The sequence below is a fragment of the Theileria orientalis genome, chromosome 2 (assembly GCF_000740895.1).
Source record: "Theileria orientalis strain Shintoku DNA, chromosome 2, complete genome".
Lineage (NCBI taxonomy): Eukaryota > Apicomplexa > Aconoidasida > Piroplasmida > Theileriidae > Theileria > Theileria orientalis.
This window is the reverse complement of record NC_025261.1, coordinates 1,297,528-1,319,633: the sequence shown is the minus strand read 5'-3', so window position 1 is coordinate 1,319,633 and position 22,106 is coordinate 1,297,528. Positions and strand designations below refer to the sequence as shown.

The 22,106-nt window shown below is 37.2% G+C and overlaps 12 protein-coding genes across 12 annotated transcripts; 4 read left to right on the top strand and 8 right to left on the bottom strand.

The window, feature by feature from the left end:
- Positions 1 to 238: 238 nt before the first annotated feature.
- On the top strand, positions 239 to 1,876 carry TOT_020000636 (adenosylhomocysteinase; the record flags this gene model as incomplete). The annotated part of the gene is made up of 2 exons (XM_009692385.1): positions 239 to 578; positions 747 to 1,876. 2 exons carry the CDS (start codon positions 239 to 241, stop codon positions 1,874 to 1,876), a joined length of 1,470 nt encoding a protein of 489 aa, XP_009690680.1.
- Positions 1,877 to 2,003: 127 nt separating this feature from the next.
- TOT_020000635 (uncharacterized protein) lies at positions 2,004 to 3,208 on the bottom strand (the record flags this gene model as incomplete). Its single annotated transcript, XM_009692384.1, has 2 exons — positions 2,004 to 2,109; positions 2,157 to 3,208. 2 exons carry the CDS (start codon positions 3,206 to 3,208, stop codon positions 2,004 to 2,006), a joined length of 1,158 nt encoding a protein of 385 aa, XP_009690679.1.
- Positions 3,209 to 3,661: 453 nt separating this feature from the next.
- Positions 3,662 to 4,870, bottom strand: TOT_020000634 (uncharacterized protein; the record flags this gene model as incomplete). The annotated part of the gene is made up of 2 exons (XM_009692383.1): positions 3,662 to 3,767; positions 3,813 to 4,870. The coding sequence occupies 2 exons, from the start codon at positions 4,868 to 4,870 to the stop codon at positions 3,662 to 3,664; spliced, it is 1,164 nt and encodes a 387-aa protein (XP_009690678.1).
- Positions 4,871 to 5,180: 310 nt separating this feature from the next.
- Positions 5,181 to 6,062, bottom strand: TOT_020000633 (conserved hypothetical protein; the record flags this gene model as incomplete). The annotated part of the gene is made up of 2 exons (XM_009692382.1): positions 5,181 to 5,761; positions 5,852 to 6,062. 2 exons carry the CDS (start codon positions 6,060 to 6,062, stop codon positions 5,181 to 5,183), a joined length of 792 nt encoding a protein of 263 aa, XP_009690677.1.
- Positions 6,063 to 6,191: 129 nt separating this feature from the next.
- Positions 6,192 to 7,382, top strand: TOT_020000632 (conserved hypothetical protein; the record flags this gene model as incomplete). Its single annotated transcript, XM_009692381.1, has 5 exons — positions 6,192 to 6,224; positions 6,507 to 6,710; positions 6,768 to 6,898; positions 6,929 to 7,002; positions 7,051 to 7,382. 5 exons carry the CDS (start codon positions 6,192 to 6,194, stop codon positions 7,380 to 7,382), a joined length of 774 nt encoding a protein of 257 aa, XP_009690676.1.
- Positions 7,383 to 7,578: 196 nt separating this feature from the next.
- Positions 7,579 to 9,105, top strand: TOT_020000631 (hydrolase; the record flags this gene model as incomplete). The annotated part of the gene is made up of 3 exons (XM_009692380.1): positions 7,579 to 7,794; positions 7,904 to 7,997; positions 8,027 to 9,105. The coding sequence occupies 3 exons, from the start codon at positions 7,579 to 7,581 to the stop codon at positions 9,103 to 9,105; spliced, it is 1,389 nt and encodes a 462-aa protein (XP_009690675.1).
- An 85-nt stretch (positions 9,106 to 9,190) lies between these two features.
- On the top strand, positions 9,191 to 9,826 carry TOT_020000630 (uncharacterized protein; the record flags this gene model as incomplete). The annotated part of the gene is made up of 1 exon (XM_009692379.1): positions 9,191 to 9,826. One exon carries the CDS (start codon positions 9,191 to 9,193, stop codon positions 9,824 to 9,826), a length of 636 nt encoding a protein of 211 aa, XP_009690674.1.
- A 274-nt stretch (positions 9,827 to 10,100) lies between these two features.
- On the bottom strand, positions 10,101 to 15,561 carry TOT_020000629 (conserved hypothetical protein; the record flags this gene model as incomplete). Its single annotated transcript, XM_009692378.1, has 17 exons — positions 10,101 to 10,260; positions 10,544 to 10,678; positions 10,801 to 10,958; positions 11,313 to 11,380; positions 11,556 to 11,733; positions 11,801 to 12,246; positions 12,424 to 12,715; positions 12,866 to 13,090; positions 13,295 to 13,975; positions 14,033 to 14,260; positions 14,332 to 14,399; positions 14,473 to 14,551; positions 14,633 to 14,691; positions 14,804 to 14,909; positions 14,994 to 15,142; positions 15,189 to 15,322; positions 15,386 to 15,561. 17 exons carry the CDS (start codon positions 15,559 to 15,561, stop codon positions 10,101 to 10,103), a joined length of 3,342 nt encoding a protein of 1,113 aa, XP_009690673.1.
- Positions 15,562 to 15,797: 236 nt separating this feature from the next.
- On the bottom strand, positions 15,798 to 17,330 carry TOT_020000628 (uncharacterized protein; the record flags this gene model as incomplete). Its single annotated transcript, XM_009692377.1, has 6 exons — positions 15,798 to 15,923; positions 16,015 to 16,068; positions 16,132 to 16,349; positions 16,472 to 16,707; positions 16,831 to 16,964; positions 17,199 to 17,330. 6 exons carry the CDS (start codon positions 17,328 to 17,330, stop codon positions 15,798 to 15,800), a joined length of 900 nt encoding a protein of 299 aa, XP_009690672.1.
- A 35-nt stretch (positions 17,331 to 17,365) lies between these two features.
- TOT_020001076 (Conserved hypothetical protein) lies at positions 17,366 to 18,332 on the bottom strand (the record flags this gene model as incomplete). Its single annotated transcript, XM_009692376.1, has 3 exons — positions 17,366 to 17,603; positions 17,633 to 17,697; positions 17,724 to 18,332. The coding sequence occupies 3 exons, from the start codon at positions 18,330 to 18,332 to the stop codon at positions 17,366 to 17,368; spliced, it is 912 nt and encodes a 303-aa protein (XP_009690671.1).
- Positions 18,333 to 18,787: 455 nt separating this feature from the next.
- TOT_020001075 (Conserved hypothetical protein) lies at positions 18,788 to 20,357 on the bottom strand (the record flags this gene model as incomplete). Its single annotated transcript, XM_009692375.1, has 4 exons — positions 18,788 to 18,910; positions 19,038 to 19,292; positions 19,377 to 19,564; positions 19,802 to 20,357. The coding sequence occupies 4 exons, from the start codon at positions 20,355 to 20,357 to the stop codon at positions 18,788 to 18,790; spliced, it is 1,122 nt and encodes a 373-aa protein (XP_009690670.1).
- Positions 20,358 to 20,911: 554 nt separating this feature from the next.
- On the bottom strand, positions 20,912 to 22,066 carry TOT_020000626 (conserved hypothetical protein; the record flags this gene model as incomplete). The annotated part of the gene is made up of 3 exons (XM_009692374.1): positions 20,912 to 21,694; positions 21,726 to 21,944; positions 22,043 to 22,066. The coding sequence occupies 3 exons, from the start codon at positions 22,064 to 22,066 to the stop codon at positions 20,912 to 20,914; spliced, it is 1,026 nt and encodes a 341-aa protein (XP_009690669.1).
- Between the last annotated feature and the right edge of the window lie 40 nt (positions 22,067 to 22,106).

Genomic DNA, 22,106 nt, shown 5'->3' with positions numbered 1-22,106 from the left:
ATTCGTCAAATAGAATATGACGCTGTTTTAGACATGTGGCGATGGCAATAACTGCCTTTTATAATTTAAAAGGTGACGTTATCTGAACACCAATAATTTTAATACAACACTGATTTGTGTATAGTATATTAATTCCATATTCTTTAATCATCTTAATTCAGAGTCAATATTAACACAGTTTACCACATCAATTCTGATTTTTGTATTAATGAAATATTTATAGTTCTAATTTTTAAATATGCACGAACTTTGGGATGATTTGGCCCCTTGGACCACTAGTTACTACAAGGGCAAGGACTACGGCGACTCCGGAATGTTCATGTACGAATTCAGAATGAAGGAGTGCCCAGGCCTGTTGAACGTGATAAAGCACTACGAAGATAAGCAGCCCTTCAAAGGAGTACAAATTACAGGATGCCTGCACATGACCCAGGAGACCATCAATTTGGCATATACGCTCTATAGGCTGGGAGCTCAAGTGAGATGGGCTTCCTCAAACCCATACACTTCTAACGACATGTCCGTCTTCACATGTATTAAGCAGTTCAATCCAAAAATAGCAACGTTCGGTCAAAAAAGTATGAACGATAGTTAATACACAACATCAATTTTTAAGTAGCTAGGGGAATCTTCATGTATTTACAATAATAGATAATAATCGAATATTAAATCACACAGTGACAATTATTGGAATTGTAGAATACATAAACTAGATATGCACACACTCGACTAATAAATATGTGTAGATATGTCCATGGAAGAGTATTTGTGGTGTAAGTACCAGTCAATAAACTGGCCGGAAACTGACAAACCACTGCTCCTGGTGGACGATGGATGTTCAATGTACACCATGATTCTATACGGGAAGGAGTTGGAAGATAGATACAACGCAACGGGAAAGTTGTACGACCTGTCGGAGGTGGAAGAATCCGACAGAGATAAGATTTATCTCTTTAAGTTTTTGAACTACACAGTGCCAAAAAACCCACACTTCTATAACAACCTCATCAAGAGAATAGTGGGTCTGTCAGAGGAAACAACTAGCGGTGTGTGGCAATTCAGAAAGTTTGAAAAAATGAATAGACTTCACTTTCCAATTTACTCGACAAACGACGTTATTTCTAAGTCCAAGTTCGACAACAACTACGGAGCAAGGTACAGTGCCATTGATGGTATTCATAGAGGAGCCGAGGGGGTACTTGTAGGAGGAAGAGAAGTGGTGGTTATTGGTTACGGGCACGTCGGTAAGGGGGTGTGTATGGGATTCAGAGGAGCAGGAGCAATAGTGAAAGTGTGCGAAGCAGACCCCCTGTGCGCAATGCAGAGTGTTATGGACGGGTACCCAGTCGTACTCCTGGAGGACACACTTGAAACAGCAGATATATTCGTAACGGCTACCGGAGGAATAGAGGTCATTAGACTGCATCACGTGAGGAAGATGAAGGACGGAGCAATCCTGGGAAACATAGGCCAGGGAGACAGAGAAATATTCATGCCCGAAATAGTTAAAGACCCGAACCTGGAAATTATTGAGTTGAATAATAATGCACACTACTACAGGTTCAAGGACTTAAACAAAGGCGTAATAATTCTATCTCACGGAAGCCTGTATAATCTAGGATGCGCTAACGGACACCCATCTCTGGTGATGTCAATGTCCTTCACGACGCAGTTCTTCGCACTGCTGCAACTATACGAAAACAGAGGAAAGTTGGAAAACACAGTTCACCAAATCCCAAAGAAAATTGACGAGACGATAGCAAGATTCCACCTGGAGGCGCTAAACGCTAAGCTTACGGTCCTGTCTGACAGCCAGTGCGAGTTCCTGGGAGTAAATAAGGAGGGCCCATACAAGCACCAACGGTACACATACTGAGTAGCACTATATGCGAGTACAATACTGAATTTCATACACTAACTGAGCCATTTACCTCAATTCATCAAATTGAGATGAAATAAAAATATCAACTTAAAAATCAACATAAGTACAAACAAATTATGTTTTAATGACTTAATTTGTTTAATTGTGATTTAAAATAATTGTAATGAAACTTGGCGTATTCATAGGCATCGAAATATTTAGAGTATTCAGATTTGGGCTTATCAAACCTGAAATATTATGTTTAAGTTGATAATATAGATGACTATAAACATACATAAGAATACTCCAGTAGGTCCAAAAAATGTGAACTCCTAGAGAGTGTGTTTCTAAACTATCTAGGAATTCCTTTACAACATTCTCTGATGGTAACACGTTATTGTTTAACAGTTCAGATAAATAAATAGAAACAAAAATGCACCTTAAATTATAAGGTATATCATATGATTTATTACAAAAATGATACTGTTCAGTTTCGTTGTAATCAAGATGTGCCTTAATAATAAAACATGAAACATCCCAACCAACATAATTATAACCCGAGTAGTCAAAATCTATCAAAAATGTTCCTTGTTGAAACTGTAAAATGTTTTTATAAAATAAATCATTATGACAAAACAGAACAGAGTTGGCTACTGAGTTTGACGTTTTGATGTGATTGTTTAGTAAAGTTTTGTACAGTTCAAACGAAGATTGTAACTCGTTAAAATCGAAATCCAACTTGTGTTTCTTAATTATACGTTCTACCGGTTCAGTCCACTTGTTAATATGTCTAAGAACAAAGGGTGTTCTATCCCACTCAGGAAGTGATATCTCAGTACCCTTCCTGTGAAATTTGGCCAAAGTCGAGGCAAGACTTGTGATAACCGATAAATTTTGAAATGAGCTGTTCTTCAAAGTGGTTCCTTCCACAAATTCCTGAATCGTATAGTCTGAACATCTACAAATCACACGTGGTCCTAGGTTATTCTCACCCAGTAGTTCAGCTACATTAAGTTGAAGTTCCCTGTCATAAATAACATTGCTATAAGAGGTACGCTTCTTCAATATAACAGTACGATTCGGATATATTTCATTGTTCTCGCAAATTAAATTCACAAAGAAAACTATATTTGAAACTGAATTAGATTTCAATTGTATCTCGATATCATTATAATCTAAATTGTTCCAAAATGGAATGTTTTTAATACAAATATCCTTTATTAATTTACTATCATGGTCACTCAAACAATATAGTTTGTTTTCAATATGGTTATGTGAGTATTTAGTGTATTTAACTGGGACTCTGTTTGAAGATGAACAATTATCAACTTCATTTACATCAAACATGTTTAGTTACTCAAAAACTATAATACAATATTATTATTAGTTATTGATGTAATCTATTGATTAGATATACAAAAATATTGATTATATTAATGATATTGATAATGTTATTGTAAAATGTTATAACACAAATATGTGATCAAAATATAATTAATAAAATGTTATGCGATATTTACTCTCAAATCATTGTGTATTTATTATAAATGTAAAGTGAATAAATGGGCCTATTTTACACCAGTACACCATAAGTCATGTCCATTGGAGACACATTTATAACATTCTCAATACAATTCTCATATATTATATGTGTGTAATATCTTCTATTTTATGAAGTTGTGTCCGACAACTAATTACAGAGTTTCATACACTAACTGAGCCATTTACCTCAGTTCATCAAATTGAGATGCAGTAAAAATATCAACTTAAAAGTCAATATAATTACAAACAAATTATGTTTTAATGACTTAATTTGTTTAATTGTGATTTAAAATAATTGTAATGAAACTTGGCGTATTCATAGGCATCGAAATACATTGACGATTCCGAATTTGGTTTATCAAACCTAAAATATATTAAATTTATAACTAATATGACAGCAAAAACTTACATAATAAGTCCCCAATACATCCAAAAAATGTGAACTCCTAGAGAGTGTGTTTCTAAACTATCTAGGAATTCCTTTACTGCATTCTCTGATGGTAACACATTCTTATTTAAAAGTTCAGATAAATAAATAGAAACAAAAATGCACCTTAAATTATAAGGTATATCATATGATTTATTACAAAAATAATACTGTTCAGTTTCGTTGTAATCAAGATGTGCCTTAATAATAAAACATGAAACATCCCAACCAACATAATTATAACCCGAGTAGTCAAAATCTATCAAAAATGTTCCTTGTTGAAACTGTAAAATGTTTTTATAAAATAAATCATTATGACAAAACAGAACAGAGTTGGCTACTGAGTTTGACGTTTTGATGTGATTGTTTAGTAAAGTTTTGTACAGTTCAAACGAAGATTGTAACTCGTTAAAATCGAAATCCAAGTTGTGTTTCTTAATTATACGTTCTACCGGTTCAGTCCACTTGTTAATATGTCTAAGAACAAAGGGTGTTCTATCCCACTCAGGAAGTGATATCTCAGTACCCTTCCTGTGAAATTTGGCCAAAGTCGAGGCAAGACTTGTGATAACCGATAAATTTTGAAATGAGCTGTTCTTCAAAGTGGTTCCTTCCACAAATTCCTGAATCGTATAGTCTGAACATCTACAAATCACACGTGGTCCTAGGTTATTCTCACCCAGTAGTTCAGCTACATTAAGTTGAAGTTCCCTGTCATAAATAACATTGCTATAAGAGGTACGCTTCTTCAATATAACAGTACGATTCGGATATATTTCATTGTTCTCGCAAATTAAATTCACAAAGAAAACTATATTTGAAACTGAATTAGATTTCAATTGTATCTCGATATCATTATAATCTAAATTGTTCCAAAATGGAATGTTTTTAATACAAATATCCTTTATTGATTTAATATCTTCGTCATTTAATACGTAAATGCCCGAGTCATGTTTATCGTGTGTTAACTTACTTTTGAGAACAGAAGCTGTGTATGAAGGTATTTTTTTAGTTGTGTTATACCCATTGAGATTAATCATATTTTTATAACTTTTTAAGTTCATTATATAGTACAAAAAACTAAAATGTGTTACACTATTAAAGAATCACAAAGTATTTTATTGAGAGATCCCTTTATATGATTAATATGTACGTGATCCTTAAAAGCTTAAACTTTGTATAAAAAAGTGACAGTATTTTAGTAATACCATGAATAAATCTAGGAAACTGCATTCAAATTCATTTTATCTTCGTGAAGTTTTTTTCTAATTTCGTTTAAATTAGTTATGTACTATAGACTTAATTATTTGATAAGGATATTAAAAATAATAAAAAGTTATGTGTGGTGCATCAATGACTGCCATCGGAATCGTAGCTAGACTTGTTGGCAGTTTGCGATTTCAAAGGGCCCTCAGAGTTGTGCAATGTCCTCCTGAGTTGCCAATTCCATGCTTCAGGCCCCAATCCGATCCTAGAATTCTTAAGCTTGTTGTATTCTTGGCTCAGAAGTAATTTGTTTACTTGCTCTTGGGTAAATGTCTTATCATGGAATTTAGAGGGATGGACCATGTTGACACAGTATCTTTGAGAGTTCTTAGACCGACACGAGACTATTAAATTGTCCACTATCGTTACAAAAAGCTCCATGAGGAAGACGAAGGTCAAAACTACGAACAGGGATACCCAATTGTTCAATGTGTTGTAGGTTGTAAAATATATTATTGCCTTCTCATACCTCGGGACGTACAATGAGAACATCTTAATGAAGTATGGAACTTCGAACCTGAGCTTCTTGATGGTGCCTGTAATTGCCGGGCAGCGTTTGTATAAATCTAAAACCACGAGATATAACTCTGAAACCCGCGTATGAAAACTCATAAAGGATTCATACACCGGGGAAGAAAGTTGCCCTGTTTTATTACACACAAAAACTAAAGTTGTTAATTAACTTAAATAAATGATGATTTTTATTTTAAATATATATTCGTGTATATCTAAGATTTTAAATGTATCAAACTAACCTGTTACTAGGTAGAAGACTACTGTTAAGTAGCCAAATATGCGAATGAATGTTGCGGCCTGAATTGGTGGGTTCTGAAATTCCGCAGTAATAGGAATTGATGTTTCCTTGTTATAATTAACCATTTTTGGACTCCTGGTTGAACACGGAGAGCCAGTTGAAGCTCTCAGCTCACCACTTTTTGTAGGGGATGATCTAGGAGTCAAAATCATGTTTTACAAGTCAAATTAGGATACAATTTTTAAATAATTTAGTCATATTATAAAAATATGACTTAAAATAAAAAATATAAAAAAAAGATGTTCAATTACTAATTTTTTATGAACGTTGAAAAATAGAAGATGGGAAGTAAATTACATACCAAAAGACAATTGGTAATTTGTATCTAATTATATAATAAACTTGAGTATATTAATGCCTTTAAAACTTTAAATGATTGAGTGTTGTTGTGCATTCCGTTGCACTAGACAGTGTTACATTGCCCAATCATGAGCATTTCTCTTATTTAGTTATAAAATTTTTACTAATGGAATCACAGACTTATCAGCACGCAAAATTTAAGATTTAAGAATAGATATTTAGAAGATTTCATAAAAGATTTGTTTAGATTACCTTCGCTCTTTTTTCAATTTTAGTAGCCCTCAAACTTCCTCTAGCCTACAGTTTCCAGATTATTCCGAACGCCAAAAGTAACATTTCTACTTATATTCATATTTTTCACTCTTAAATTAGAACTGTGTGACTCTTTGAGCGACACCTGCTACATTTGCCAGAATTACGCTTTTGAGACCAAACATTCAGACGTTTTTACTGGAATTCCAAGGTTCAATGAACTCGTATCCTCGATTTCGTACGAATATGTATTGTTCCTTAGATATTCTATTTATCCAATGTACTTATGATGCATAAATTATTAGCTGTATGATATCGTCGAAAACTTCATCAAAAAACAAGATGAGGTTGTGGAATCCAACTTAATTAACTTAAAAAACGATGTTGAAATGATGTTCGCTCCAGTTGAATCATTTTTTGGGAAGACGCCAAACAGGTTAATTACACTTAAAATATAGTTTTACAGTATCGAAACAATGAATAATCGACTTCAAAAGTTCGTGGAATGTATTAAAAACAAAAGCCAAAACAATATAAGAGGTTAAATATATATAAATGTTGATATGTCAAAAAATCAATAATGAACAGATTCACTGGAAAATATCAAAAATTCAACCCTAACAACAATCGTTTCCGATTTTGATGATTTGGCAAACAAAATTAAAATTGCAGAAAACGTTTCATTCACAAACTTGGGAGATGTGTTTGGCAAAGCCAAATGTTATTCAATGTTCACAGATGTGCAAAAGTGCTGCAGCCTAAAATACATTACAAGCACTTCAACAGAAAGTATTGAAGCCATAATTGCTAGTAACCCTAGTCTGGACCTGAAGAAGTGTGGAGATTTCGAAACTATCTCTAATAAGTTCGCGGAACTGGAGGAGGCTCTGATTAAACAGGAAACAGAGATATGTGCATAAATTTAAGAATTTAAGAAATTAATATAATGAATAGATTAACTGATTAATATATTTAAAGTGAAAATGTACATAATTTTTGATGCAACACATTTGTGTTGATGGTGTAAAAGCACCAGTGTAAACATCATCAGTTCACTTGATTAAATATGGTACTTCATGCTACTTTTATAATTTACATGATCAAACAATCTTAAAAATGGGTGATTTAATTGAGTCACCTAAAAACAGCTCCTCCTCCAGTTATGAGGAAGAAACTGAACCTTCTATCGAATGGTGTCTGGAAAATGGATACAAGATACCCAAATGGCTTCTAAAGTGTAACATAAAATGCCCGTACGTAAAGGGCAACATATTTGAGGGTAAACATGGCCCAATAAACTATTCAGTCGTCGGAGACCCCTCCGCGAACCTGGTAAGATTATTCTTGAAGTTTTGGTCTTATTTATGCACAAAATTTACACATAGTATTTTCCAATTAATAGAAGCTAGTGTATATATTTATTGCTTCTCATGATACTCAGGTATTGACTTTCCACGGATATAACGCCACTCACACCACGTTCTCTATATACCAGAGTGTGTTATCCAAAAACGGATTCAGAGTTATTGCTTTTGGTACGTTACTAGCACAAATAAATACTCAGATTTGTACGGACACGGACTAAGCGGGCACCCGAAGTACAGAGTTTTCGGGGACACCTTCTCCCCAAAGTACTACGTGGAGCAGGCGGACGAGGTTATAAACCACCTAGGGTACGCAGGCAGGCCTCTGTCCCTAATCGGAATGTCGATGGGAGCGTGTCTGGCGGCAGCGTACTGCGAAAAGCACCCGGACCTCGTGGAGAAAATGGTACTGATATCACCAGCAGGACTGATCCCAAAGAAACCAAAGCGCGTGGTTTTCCTGAGATACATCCAGTGCTGCATCCCGTGCATGCCCTGCTGCGTCTCGAAGTGCTGCTTCAGCAAGTGCATCAGCACGCCGAAGTCGACGCTTCAGGACGAGTCTGGCATAGAGTTCTGCGAAACCAAGGAGACGGACAACTGCATCTCAGTGGAGGCCTCGGACGTGAAGACTGAGCTGAACCCGATGGTAAACCGAATGCTCTGGAGCCTTTTCGTGACAAGGAACGCCATAGCGAGTCTGATGGGCATCGTCAACAGGATGCCCCTGTGGACCAGCAGTGAGCTGTACAGAAAGGTCGGAAGCCTCGGAAAGTCGACGCTGATTATATTCGGCAACTCGGACACGCTCACGCCTCCCGAATGCGCAGACGAGCTGTCGAGGCTCTTCACGAACTCGCACACCATCATCTTCCCTGACTCGGACCACCTGGTCTCCTTCAAGAAGCCGCTGGAAGTGGTGAGCTCCTGCCTGGCCTTTTTGGGGATTCCCACCCAGGAGAAAATTCTACACTACACGCGCTGGCTGCCATTTGATTCGAAGGGCAAGTACATACTCAAGTGCGACCGCGAGTTGGGGGAGAGTGAGGACGTCGAGGACGCCAACGTAACCCCCGTGAAGCAAGAGGAAACCTTCAAGACCATGGTCACGCTCGACGAGAAGCCGAAAACCGTCAGCAAGAGGCCCTTTAAAATATTCAGCAACGCCCTCGACTTGCCGCACGACGACAGCCTTACAAACCTAGCCATCAGCGGCGAGTATGCTAAAAGAAAAGTTCCTCTGGTTGTAGTAAAGCAGTTTGAGGACTCAGATTTATAATACTGTTAATTTTATACTAATTCGTGCATTACGATCATGTGTTCAGCCTGATCTTTGTGTAGTGTGTGCTCCCAGTGGAATCTCCATGTTTGCGCTCAATGTGTTCAGCAGGGTCCTCCTGTTTGACGTTTTAAAGTCCAGGGGCATCCAGGTGAGGTGCAAGACCGTCAAAATGTCCGCGTACAAAAGGCCTTCCAGGGCCTCGCCCACCGGCCAGACCAAGAAGGCCAACATCGGCCTGAAGCGCCTCTCGGCCGAGTACGTGAGGCCTGGCGAGCTCCTGGTGAAGCAGCGCAAGGTTCTCGCGCACAACCCGGGCGTCACGAGGACCCGGCACTTCAAGGTTTACCCCGGGGAGAACGTCGGCGTCTCCTCCAAGTCGACCAGCCTCTTCTCGCTCGTCGCCGGCCGCGTCAAGTACACGCACGACGTCGCCAGGGACGTGAAGCTCGTGAACGTGCTCCCCGAGCCTCCCGACGAGCTTCTGAGGGGTGACCTTTGGCGTTACAGGACCGAGCACGTGACCAGTCTGCAGGACAACACCGCCCTCGTTTGGAGGCGAGTCAAGAGCTCCTACTGCTTCAGCCACCGACTCCCTCTCGTCAATCCCCCTCTTAAGCCCTATCCGAGGCCCAGGTTCCTTTCAAAGACTGACCAGCGGGAGAACCCTTGCTACCCCGATCTCTTTTTGAACTACAGGTTTCCGCCTCAGAAGCCTTAACCGCCCCGGCCATCTCCACCGCCTCCCTCATTAGTAGTAGTCAAGGTACTTTATATTCAGTCGCCTATGCAGATACTCATACCTGCCTACCTATTTACACACACTTACACACCTACACAGATGAGTACTCATATCTACACATTTACACACCTATGTACTCAGACTTACACACATAAGTTCTCACATATACCTATTTAAATAAGCCAACACATGTCTATTCACACCTAAACACATATTCCTTGTATTGTACAGTAATACATTATGTTTATTTGAACTATATGGAATTGTAGAGGTAGTCCTGGAGGGACATTAGGCACATGGTCGATAGATTTTTCTTATTGTGGTTATGCATTTTCAAGGCTGCGCTCAGTTCACGGGGACTGCCGAAAACGACGTCGAACTCACTCACCACGGGTGCTATCGGATCGTTCCACCTATGAAATAGTTAATGTGATATTTTCCATTAATCGTCTAATGTGATATTTATGTTTAATCGTACAACCTGTTATTCAAACAGTATGTTAGCGATAGCTGTTTGTGTTAGTTATATCTATTTATGTTAGTAGTAGCCACTATTGTTTGTTATATCTATCGATAATGTTATGTGTATCAATGTTAGTTACAGCTATTAATATGGGTTAGTTTAGAATAACAGTTATATATACTGGGCTAGCCATGTGCTCTGTTAACTAACTGCTGTAATATATTCATAAGTACCTGTTGTTTGAGTTGTTATAGTAGTGCGATGGTGTCAGTGACTTATAGTTTGGATGCCACGATATCAAGAGGTTGAATTTACTATTCACAGTATCCACCTTTTTAACCAGACAGTTCCACAGCAAGTGCACACATCTACATGTATAATAATGTTTGCACGTGCACATATTCACACATAAACAGGCATTGCTTACGTTATTTCTAGTGTTAGTCCACCTTCCTTCCCTTCCCTTTCCAAATTTTCAGAGTCTGAGTACTCTTGATGCATGAGTTTCTCCTCCTCCGTAGATTGTTTAGTGTGCAGTGACAGGTTTTTCAGCAGTTGATCTTCTTCTAGTTTCGGCTTTAGTCTACGTATGTGTTTAACTTTGGCCAGTATGAAGAATATGTCGTGTATTATATACACCCTCTGCCTCTAAAATAATAGTTATACTATTAGCTCAAATGATACTGGTAGTTATGTTAGCAGCTATGTAAATTGTTAACTAGATCGATAATCAAATAACCAACTATATATGTTTGTATCTATGTTTGTATTTGTAATTGTGTATCTATGTTTGTATTTGTAATTGTGTATCTATGTTTGTATTTGTAATTGTGTATCTATGTTTGTATTTGTAATTGTGTATCTATGTTTGTATTTGTAATTGTGTATCTATGTTTGTATTTGTAATTGTGTATCTATGTTTGTATTTGTAATTGTGTATCTATGTTTGTATTTGTAATTGTGTATCTATGTTTGTATTTGTATGTTTTTTTGTGCCATTACCTGTTCGTTTCTATTCTTTATTGCGCACCTGAAATACTTAATACTATCATCGATTTTTAAAACATTTCCTGTATATTAGTCATTAGTTTCATTGAATTAGCATATTGCCTGCCATGGTGGCTACAAAAAACAATAGTATTCACTTCATTTCCGTATATATATCCATATGTACGTATAAACGTGCATATCCGTAGTCACTGATCCATATGTGGCCATACATACATATATACTGGTAATGCTTACCTAGTTTAATCTGCTGGTTGTTTATGTACAGCATTTCCAGTCGGTTGTAAAAGAGTGGACATGACTCGTACATGTAGCTTAAAGTCTCCTTTATTGGCTTCAGGTGCGCTTTTCCGTTGAAGCTCGTCGCGTTGTCGCTTGTTATTGTGTTGTACAACTCCTTAAAGAGCAGTGATATCTGCATCAAGTGTTGTCAGTATCTGTTACTTTGACTTACTACTAACTAACAATGCCCCTTTTCCTACCTGGATGTATCTCTTAAATACGTTAATTGGTGAATTGTCCGCGTGGCTGTCGTATCCACTCCCGGTCATCGACGTACTCGACCTCAGGCTCCTACTTCCTTTGAAGAATAGTCTTCTTATGAGCCTTTCCTTTTGCTGGTCCTTCAGCACCTGGTCCTTCTTTAAGCTTGCTTGACTCCTACTTGGGCTTTCCACACCTTCGTCAACTACGCCGCCCATGCTCTTTTCACCATCGTCCTCATCTTCCTCTTCTAGTGGCAATATGTCTTCGTACTGTATCAGATTATGCACACTCGTGTGGTGCAGCTTAACGTTCTTCACCCACTCGTCGTAGAACACTGACACGTACAGCAGCGTCGTCGACTCTATTGAGTTGAGTATGTACAGCCTTATGATGTTAAATATGATGTCCAGGTGAAACCTCAACTCGTCTATGAGCTCCTCTTCTACTTGTTTTCTACTTCTTTTCATCGTACTGTTGCTGTTGATGCTGTTGATGTTGTTGTTGTTGTTGCTGTTGATGCTGTTGATGTTGTTGTTGTTGATGCTGTTGATGTTGTTGTTGTTGTTGCTGTTGATGCTGTTGCTGTTGTTGTTGTTGTTGCTGTTGCTCCTGCTCATACCGTTAGCTTTACTGCTACTGTCTTTGTCGCCAGCACCAGTACTACCTCTAGTATTACTATCAGTATTACTACTTCTCAGAGCTCGATTACTCCCGCTGCTGCTCAGACCACTATTCAATTGAGCTATATATCTACTTAGAACTGCGTTGTATAACTTTATCATTACCACGTTCAACTTATAATTTGTCACATTTGCACACAATACGTTAAATATTTGCAGGTATATGTTATTGCTCATCAACAATGAACTCAGTGGCAACAATTCATAATTATTCCTAAACAAGTGCTCCATCTCTAAGTTATCAACATCCTTACTACTACTGTTATTATTGCTATCAACATCCTTACTACTACTGTTATTATTGCTATCAACATCCTTACTACTACTGGTATCTCCAGTGGTATTAGTAGTACTAGCAGCAGTTTTTGTACTTGGCAGTACCAATCCGAATACTTGTGATTGCTTATTAATCAATAACTTCAACAGCATCAACATCTTATGGTCCTTATACTTCAACGAGGTTAACCCATCATGTATGAACGTTCCCATAAGTACATTCACAACACACTCTTGACATACATCATCCAACATTTTAGTATTAAACACCCTTTCAGGTTCTAACAAATGTAATGGTTCAGTCTTCGATTCGTCATCCACCACTTCCAACTCTTCTTCCATCTGTTCATTTGTGTGTTCATTTGGTAGTTTTTGGTGTTCAGTGTTTTCATTTGTTTGTTCATTTATTCGTTCATAGTGCTGCTCATTTGGTAGTTTTTGGTGTTCAGTGTTTTCATTTGTTTGTTCATTTATTCGTTCATCGTGCTGCCCATCTGGCTGTTCATTCGATTGTTTACTTTCTTCACCACCTACTTCACCATCATATTCATTTTTATCCCTGGTTTCACCATCCTTGTCACTTTCCTCTTTCCAACCCTCATACTCTTCGTTGCTGCTACTTCCTTTAGTGACCTTATCGTAATACTCTAAGTACTTTACCAACAACTCGTACACTTCTATTGTGCTTTCGTCTACTTGATAGTTTACGTGGTCAAATAAGTTACGCGTTTCAAACTCTCTGCTATCCGCTCTGTATGTTCTTCCTGATGCTGGCGTCGTCACATTTGTGTTTGTATTTGTGTTCGTGTTAGCATTCGACACTGGCGTATTATTCTCCGTTTCCAACAATGCGCTACTGTATGATTCCAAACTTATCAGTAACTGCCTCGATACAAAGGGTGTAAAGAACAATAACAACAGTGGCTTTGATAACTCCCTTCTCTTACAGTTCATCAACAAGTTTACTAGAATATAGTACACTACGTTATTTATTGATCCTTCGGAGTCAACTCCTCCCGATTCTTCTCTCTCATCCAACTTACACATCATCGGACCTTCTTCTTCCACTACCACTCCTTCCAAGGTTACTCTGTCACTCTGTATGCTGCTAGTCGGTGTTACTCTGTCATTATGTACGCTGCTAGTCGGTGTTACTCTGTCATTATGTATGCTGCTAGTAGGTGCTTCCTCCTGCAATCCCATTGTTACTCGTGGCTCCTCCAATTGTCCTCTTTCATTTTCCACTTGATCCATTACCATACTTTCATGCACGCTGTTCGCATCGGAGAAATTATTGTACAGATTTGTTTTATTGTTTATATAGAGGTCTACTAATCCTACTGTTTCCGACAGCTTGTGGTATGCGTTGTTCAAATACTCCGAATTTATGCGCGACGGTACATTCAACCTCTCCAATTTCCTTAAATTGATTCTATTTTTCCTCAAGACGTTCCTCAACAGCGGTATAAAACATATGTTGTACGTGTAATATACCAATTTCTACAAAATTTATTAATTGATGAAACTCGATTCTTTAATTTCCTCTTTTTACACATTTACTATAAACCAACCTCGTTTATAGGCTCTATCTCCAAGTCCATTAGTTCCTCAATAAAACATAATGTATCATCACATTCAACTATAACAGATTATTAATTGACGCATACGCCTCGTTGTATTATCAACTTTATTAACTTTAACTACAAACTTACTTAATATATTCTCACTGAATCTTTTATACTTGTTGATATACTTATTTAATCGATACCAGCAGTATTTTAAATATAGTACCTACTCATACTATTTTTATTGTTATCCCAAGTGTGTACTATTTTCCATCATATTTCCATCACTACTATAAACCAAACATACAAGTTGTAATAATATCTTTGATTTGTTGATTATGTACTCTGTCACGTCGTCGTCCTTGACTACAAAATTTTTAAGTTACTATTTAATCAAATTTCTACTGAACCATCTATCTAATTATCCTATTTGTTTACTTTACATTTAACTGATACAACTTCTTGCCATATTTTATACCTTTAAATATATTCAATATTATCGTCATTACGTGTGCTCGCTTCATACTATCATGATTGTTTAGGAACATTAAACTTTTATCCAGTAGTGGAAACGTCTCTCTTTTCTATAAGAAGCAGTGATTTTAGTCTCTTTGTGCCTTTGTAACTATTTATCCCGTTCGTATTTACTCTTATTAGCTCATTCTTACCTTTAAAAAGAAGAACTTGATTGTCGACTTATCCAGTATCGACGAGAGTGTTTTCAGCAGTGATATTGTCCAGCTGCTCACGTCCCCTCCTGCGTACATTTCGGGCACCATGATAAGTCCGTTGATGTAGTTGTTTGACAGGAAATAGTCTATTTTATTTATCATAAGGAACTTTCGTTACTAGTTACTACTTACACAGTGCTCTCTTGTTTGTCACGTTATGTATCAGCATTGATATTGTTTGCACCAGCTGTATTCTTATTGGTCTCGAGGACGATCTGCACAGCACTCCCGTCATGTAGTCCATCATGTTCTCTTCGCAGAAGTACCTAGGTTGTCGTTAATATCACCCTCGATTTACTTATGTTTTGTACTCTTTCTACTACGCTTACTCGAATATTGCATCTTCTTCGTTTCTGTCCTCCCATATCAGGTATTCTGCCAATTGTTTTAGGGCGTCAACTACTTCTGGTGGCGACGCTATGTGCGCCGAATCTTGATTAAGTACATTCTTATGTAAGTACCTGGAATGACAATTTTTAAATACTGTGTTAGTTTCTATCACCATTTTCTATTTATTTATCTAAATCTAGCTTATAAATGGCAACTTACTTGAATTTTTCCAAACTCGGGTTATTCACACTTGAACTGCGATAGCTCGGATTAGAATCCGAGTGGTTAGATTTGGGTGTCATTTTATGTTACAATTTATGGTAAAATACACTTCATACTTAGATTTACTTTAAAATATGTATGTTTGCTGACCCCATGTGTACCACGTATTTGTAGTATATATTTACCATATTATACCATTAATGCTAAATTTGAGAGAGGAAATGGCCCTTTGATATAATTTCCGTACACCAAATGCGACTTCATTGGCAAACGAACGCACGAATGGTCATTCAGCGTCACCTCGTGAACATTGTTCTATTAATTATTCATTAGTGTAGTTACTGTGGTTAAAACGTTAATTATGCCAGTAACTAATTGTTTGTTGGTTGAAAGTAGTATTTCTTACTCTGAATAAGTATAATATGTATAACTGCGACTCATCAATCCCCTCACTCCTCTCCTATGCCATTATCAGTTGTTGATAATAAAAGTAAATAACTAGTTTAGACTACTATAATCATACAAAATCAATTGGGTTGTAGAATCCAGGCAAATATCCGAAAGAAGTCGGAGCTCCCGAGTTCAAGTTCAATACTCCGTTTTGTATCAGCAGTTGCAACTGGACTGTGACATCTATATATGGGCCCTTCAGATGTTTGTTCTCTATAGTTGATAGAGATTTCAATTCTTCCGGGTTTACTAGAGTCAAGTTCCCATATAACGCTTTCTTAATTATCAGTCCTACATTTAAGTTATCATTCGATTAAATTTATAAATTTAAGCCAATATTGCGTGTTTTAGTGTTCTAAACTATTCTCTGGTATTTTAGCCAATTGTAACCCTATTCTGCCTCTAATTAATACCTTGTTGAATGAACTGACTGTTTACTAGGAGTAAATACGTTTCCACGTTATCATTTATGAATGTGTAATATTTCTGACGCATACGATCGTAAATTGGAATCAATTTGTCATTCATAAGCTCCTCATCGAAGTTACAGTTGACGATATCGTAATGCACTCTCTTATACTCATTGGAAAGTGTTTCGTATGCCGTTTTCACTTGATCCAGTAGGAACGCGTATTCGTCACTTCCACACCTAAAATGATCTATATCAAAAGGTTTGGTTGCCATGAGTTTTAAATAAATGTGTGAATCTATAAGGTATATACTGTGAGTTTATTTCTGGGCCAAATCGTAAATTTGCTTAACTAATCCTCACTTATCTGGGTGGAACATTTTTGCAAAGTGGTAGTATGAGTGCCTAATGTCTTCTTTTGAGCAATTGGGGTCCAGCTCCAGGATATCGTAGTGGTTTAAACCCCTGCTCAAGTTATTGCGTTTGTTCAAGTAATCCTCTACGGTTTGTGATAATGAAAGTTCAACTGGCATTTCAATAGCTGATTAACGTATTTTACAGTTCGGTGTGGGTGTTTTATTGGTTGTTTAAGTACCGGTATCAATTTAATTAACGTGTTACTACTTGAATAGGATTTGATCCCAGCAGAGCATTCAAATTTTATCCATCTCACTTGTTTTACATAAAAACAACTACTAATAACTTTATTGAGAGTAATAATTAAAAATAACTTGTGTTGATGACAAATTAGTGGTGTGTATGTAAACTCTGCAACACAACAAGACCGGCACAAAGGTCCTTCGTCGCCGATCTTCGTATGGCTCAAAGCGTCCAAAATCCATAGGGCACTGGCGATTGTCCATAACTCTGCTGTTGCGTGTTGCGTTCAGCATACACATTAGCGTTTTAGTATCCTCGTCACTGCGATTGTGATCATTACTGACACGACCAGCCTCAGCGGCTCCACCAGCTTCGTCGCTATGTAGGCCACCGTGAACTTTGCGAAGGGGCTGTCCACGTCCGGCACCTTAAGGGAGGTGATGTCGAAGTAGTTGAGCGCCTTCCGCACGTGCTCGCTCGTCAAATAGTTCATGAACACTATCGCGTTCATCCCCGCCAGCGTCGCCACGTAGACCCTGAACGTTGTGACTGTGCCGCAACTTACGAGAGGTATATGAAGACTCCGATTTTCCCGTACCTCTTCAGCGTCAACACCGTGAGTATGCTGAACTGCGCGCATTAGCTCCTGAACTTACCGCTTTCGACCTCGCCACGAACCTCTTCTTCAGTTCTCGCAGCTTCTCCCTCCTCTTCACCTTGTTCGTGAGCCCCTTCAGGTTCTGCCTCTTCTGCGTAGCGTAGCTTCTGAACCTTTGGAACCTCTGGCTGTTTCTCAAAAACACCTTAAAGTCCTGTATCCTCTTGTTTTGGTTTATGTATACTTTAAAGTTCTGCACTCTTTTATTCTGTTTTATGTACGTTTTGATTTTTTGGAATCTACTTTTGATTCTCCTCATTGCTCGTTCTCTTTTCGTGATTCCATCCTCCTTCAAATGCCCATTTACATCATTTGCTTCATTTTCCCCTTCACTTTCATCTTTCCTTATCTTTCCTTCCTCTATTTTATCGTTCTTTACTCCTTCTTGGTGATGGAATCTTCTATTTGTACTTCTTAAACTATTTTGTTTTATTATATTTCTACTCGTACATATATAATTTTTATTTATAAACAACTTATTGTTATTTGTAACATTTTTTACACTATACACATTTCTATTTACTATTTTACTATATCTACTGTTAACTCTTAGTACACTACTTCTAAAACTTAATTTATACAACTGATTACATATTATCTTGTACATATTGTTTAAGTTTTTACTTTGTTATTTTATGCTCATATTTATGTTACATATACACTGTTTTTGTTTCCTTCTATTCTCCAAGCTTCCAGCCCTATCTGTTCATACCAACCTTCCACCTAATTTTTCTTCTATATTATTTCCATATTTATGTGTGTATTATAGAGGGAATAATATTGAAATTGTAAATACTTTTACGAATATATTATATTCTTGTAAGTTTCGTAGAGCACTCTCGTTTTAAAATATGTATCCATTTTGTTTATTTTTTTTTTATTTTTGACCTTTTTATGTTTTTTATTCTGGTAGCGTAGCTTTGAGTCCTGTCGTTTCACACCATGCCTATATTGTTTTTATTATTGCCGTCTTTAATGTCATTATATCATGGTATTATATAGCAATAGTCCATCGTTTACTCGTTAATACAACTACTTATCTGACTCTATACTCCTTCAACTCTATATTTCGAGTCCATCTTTTACCAAATACTTGTAACTTGTACTTACCACTCTGAATACGTCTTCATCGTATGCAAAGTTAAACCTAGGCGTAGGTCCGTGCCTGTATCCTTCGGCCACACCCTATATGTGTTAATTTAATCTTATATTATCTTTATTATTTTAAATCCTATCTTCAGTATTTAACTGCTATTACCTATATCTAATTTCCCATTTGTTACTAGGTTCCATCTATTTTATCTATACTCACGTTTAACAGCGACTTTGCTACGTCCAGCTTCGTCACTTCTGGGTGCTTGTAGATCCCTCCAGATACTAGGCATAGGCGGCACGTTGTTACTCTGGGGAGCTTTTTTGCTGTTTCGCGCTTTGCCGTCCCGTTATAGTCACACAACGCTGTGACCATGTTGTCTCCTAACTTGTGTACTGCGTCGAGGAAGTCGTCTACTGTCTTATAGTTAGCTCCGTTCGGCCCAACTACGTACACAAATCCCAAATTGTGACTCTACGTCGTTTATTAGTTTATCTTCCATTACTGATTTTTTCATATTATTGTAACTATATCTTATCTACTTTACTTAATTCTTACGTTGGAATGTGGAAACTTATTTTTAAATATCGTCACGAAAACGACTCCTTCGTTTTCATGTTTAAAATAAGAGGAATCATTCGGGATTCTGCAAAGTGAGAATAGCACGTGATTGTTTGGTTCTTCAGCTGTTGCCATAAACTGCGTAGGGTCCTCGTTATTTAGTTTACGTGTGTGCTTTAATAGGTCTACAACATTTTTAAGGCTGCATTTAGTTAAATCTTATATTATATCTTATCTATATTCGGTATATTTAAATTTTCACTTATTCCTTCTATTCTAGCTATATATACTTAAATGTGTGCACAATTAATAATTTTAATTATATCTATATTGCTATGTATAATACTCCATATCCAAGCATTTAATTTGCTATGCATAGGTATATCTAACTATGCCTTAATTAATATTCAAGTATGAGTTACCTGTGAAAAGTGTTCTGAAAGAGTTTAAGTCATAGCCCATTTCTTGGAAGAGTGAGCCAAATGCTCCGTTGACTCCCGCTCCTCCGACCGAGAGTTCCGGGTTTCCAGCGTCCACTGACACTACGAACTCCGTGGGATTAGTCTCGTATAGTGGCGTTGGATTTGCAGTCTTCGGCGAGAATACGATGTATCCCGGTGAGATTCTCGAGCCCTTGAATTCCGGGTGTTTCCTCATGTACACCAGCAATCCTGGGATGTAGAACGGGTTCTTAGACTTTTCGTTAGCGCACTTGTTAAGCAGCGTTTCTATCTTAAAGGTCGTGGCTGCGTTCTTTGTGACGAGAAGCATCTGAAGTTGCAAACAAAGTCCCATTGCGTCGCCAAGAGCACTCAGTATCAATACTTCTGTACCTCCTGCCAGCAACTCGCACGCTGTTCTTATGAGGAAGGCCTTTGGTCTTTTAGAGGATATCAACAGAGTTTTGGCGTTTTCAAACTCGCGCATCTTCTTGTCCAGTACTGCCTTGTCTGCGCTTTGTATGCTGTTATCCGACATAATAGTGTGTTTTCAATGTCTGGGAAGAGCGTCGTTTTATGTTCAGGATGAGGCTGTAAAATATCATTCAAGTCGGATCTATCCAATGTGTATTTTGATCTGTTTGCTGAAGAGTGTTTATATGTTCATATCAGTTGAATAGTCTATATATGAATCCAACTATTTTAACACCCATACTACGTTGTGTTTACGTGAAAATAAATCAATAAAAATTGATATATTGTGAATTCAATCGGGTTTCCTTAGAGGGTTTGAGACCTTGTGAATATATCTAATTCCACATTAATAAAGTCTAATCTTCTTAAATATAAAGACAACTTAAGATTCCACCCCACACATCTAAAAATCCTTGGTAAAATACTGATTAACCTATACTGGCTATCTATATATAATCATTATTTTTATGCTAGCTTATCCGGATATTTTCTTGTTTATTTAATTTTAATGTAAATGTGTAGATCATTCGCGTACATATTTCTGTTACGTAAAACATTAGCTTGATTTGATGGTGTATCACTGTTGATATAATTTTTTAAGGATAGGTTTAAGTTAATTTATAATGAATAGATGCAGCTCGTTGCTTCTTTTAGAGTTGTGTAATCACGTACAGATTCCCGATCGTAATGAAGTTCATCGATCGTTTTATTTATTTTCGAAATTTCTTCTCTGGCTAATTTATCCAAATCTATTTGAAATTTTTTGAAATCTTTCGATTTATATGAGTTTGGGGTTATAATGGCATTTACTTTTATTAGTGATTGGATTCTTTTTGGCTCATCGCTCGTTTCGTATTTATCCAAGGGGGGTTGACAGCCAAAGAGTGTTAATGATCCAGATTTACTTTCTTTATCAAACAATGACTCGCTTACGGTGACATAGTGATGCCCGTAGTAGGGACCTAAGCTGTATATCTTTGTTTCATTTTTTGAAGGACTGTTGTATATCCAATAGTATGTAGTTGCACATTTTCCAGAATTTTCACTGGACCCCGCTCCTATGTTTGATGTTTTTACCACAAGTCTGCAATCTACTCCGCTGTTTAAAATATTATATCTAATGAAATCTTTTCTGTAACAGTTCTGGTTAACCTTTTCAAATTTTAGGTCCTCGTACCTTTCAGCTAAATTGAATGATTTTGATTTCATAAACGACTCTACCTTTGTTTCGACATTGGCAAGCTCCTCAATTTCAGCTGCTCTAATCTCCCTCAAGCTCTCGAACCCGGGTTGCACGAACATTGTGATCGAGGATCCATCAAGACGTTTCAAAACTGACTTCGTTATTTCTCTCCTTTTGCTTTCTTCTATAGTCTCCAGCTCCTCATCGAGGATTTGTTTCTAAAAATTAAATTAGTAATTTGCTACTTACCACGTCTCTCCTGAGGACAAATCTCTTGTAGCTCCTGATTTGGTAGATTGTTACACCCATAAAGAGTATTAGCCACGCTATGAATATGCTCACTAGAATTATGGAGAGATTTTTGGATGACCTTCTCCTCTTTTGCTCGTCAATATCTGGGATCTCGATATCATTGAACCCATCGAGAGTTTCAGTGCTTCCAGCTATGGACGCAGCCTTTGTAGGTTGCTCGACATCAGTGTTATTCATTTTTAAAAATTAAATGTTAAAATTTAGAATTATGTGATAAATTTATTAAAGGAATCATGGCGAATCGTCTCAAGTACTTCCAGGCGTCTTCCCGTACACATTTAGATAAAATTTAGATGAGCAGCTTTAAAAAACATAAAG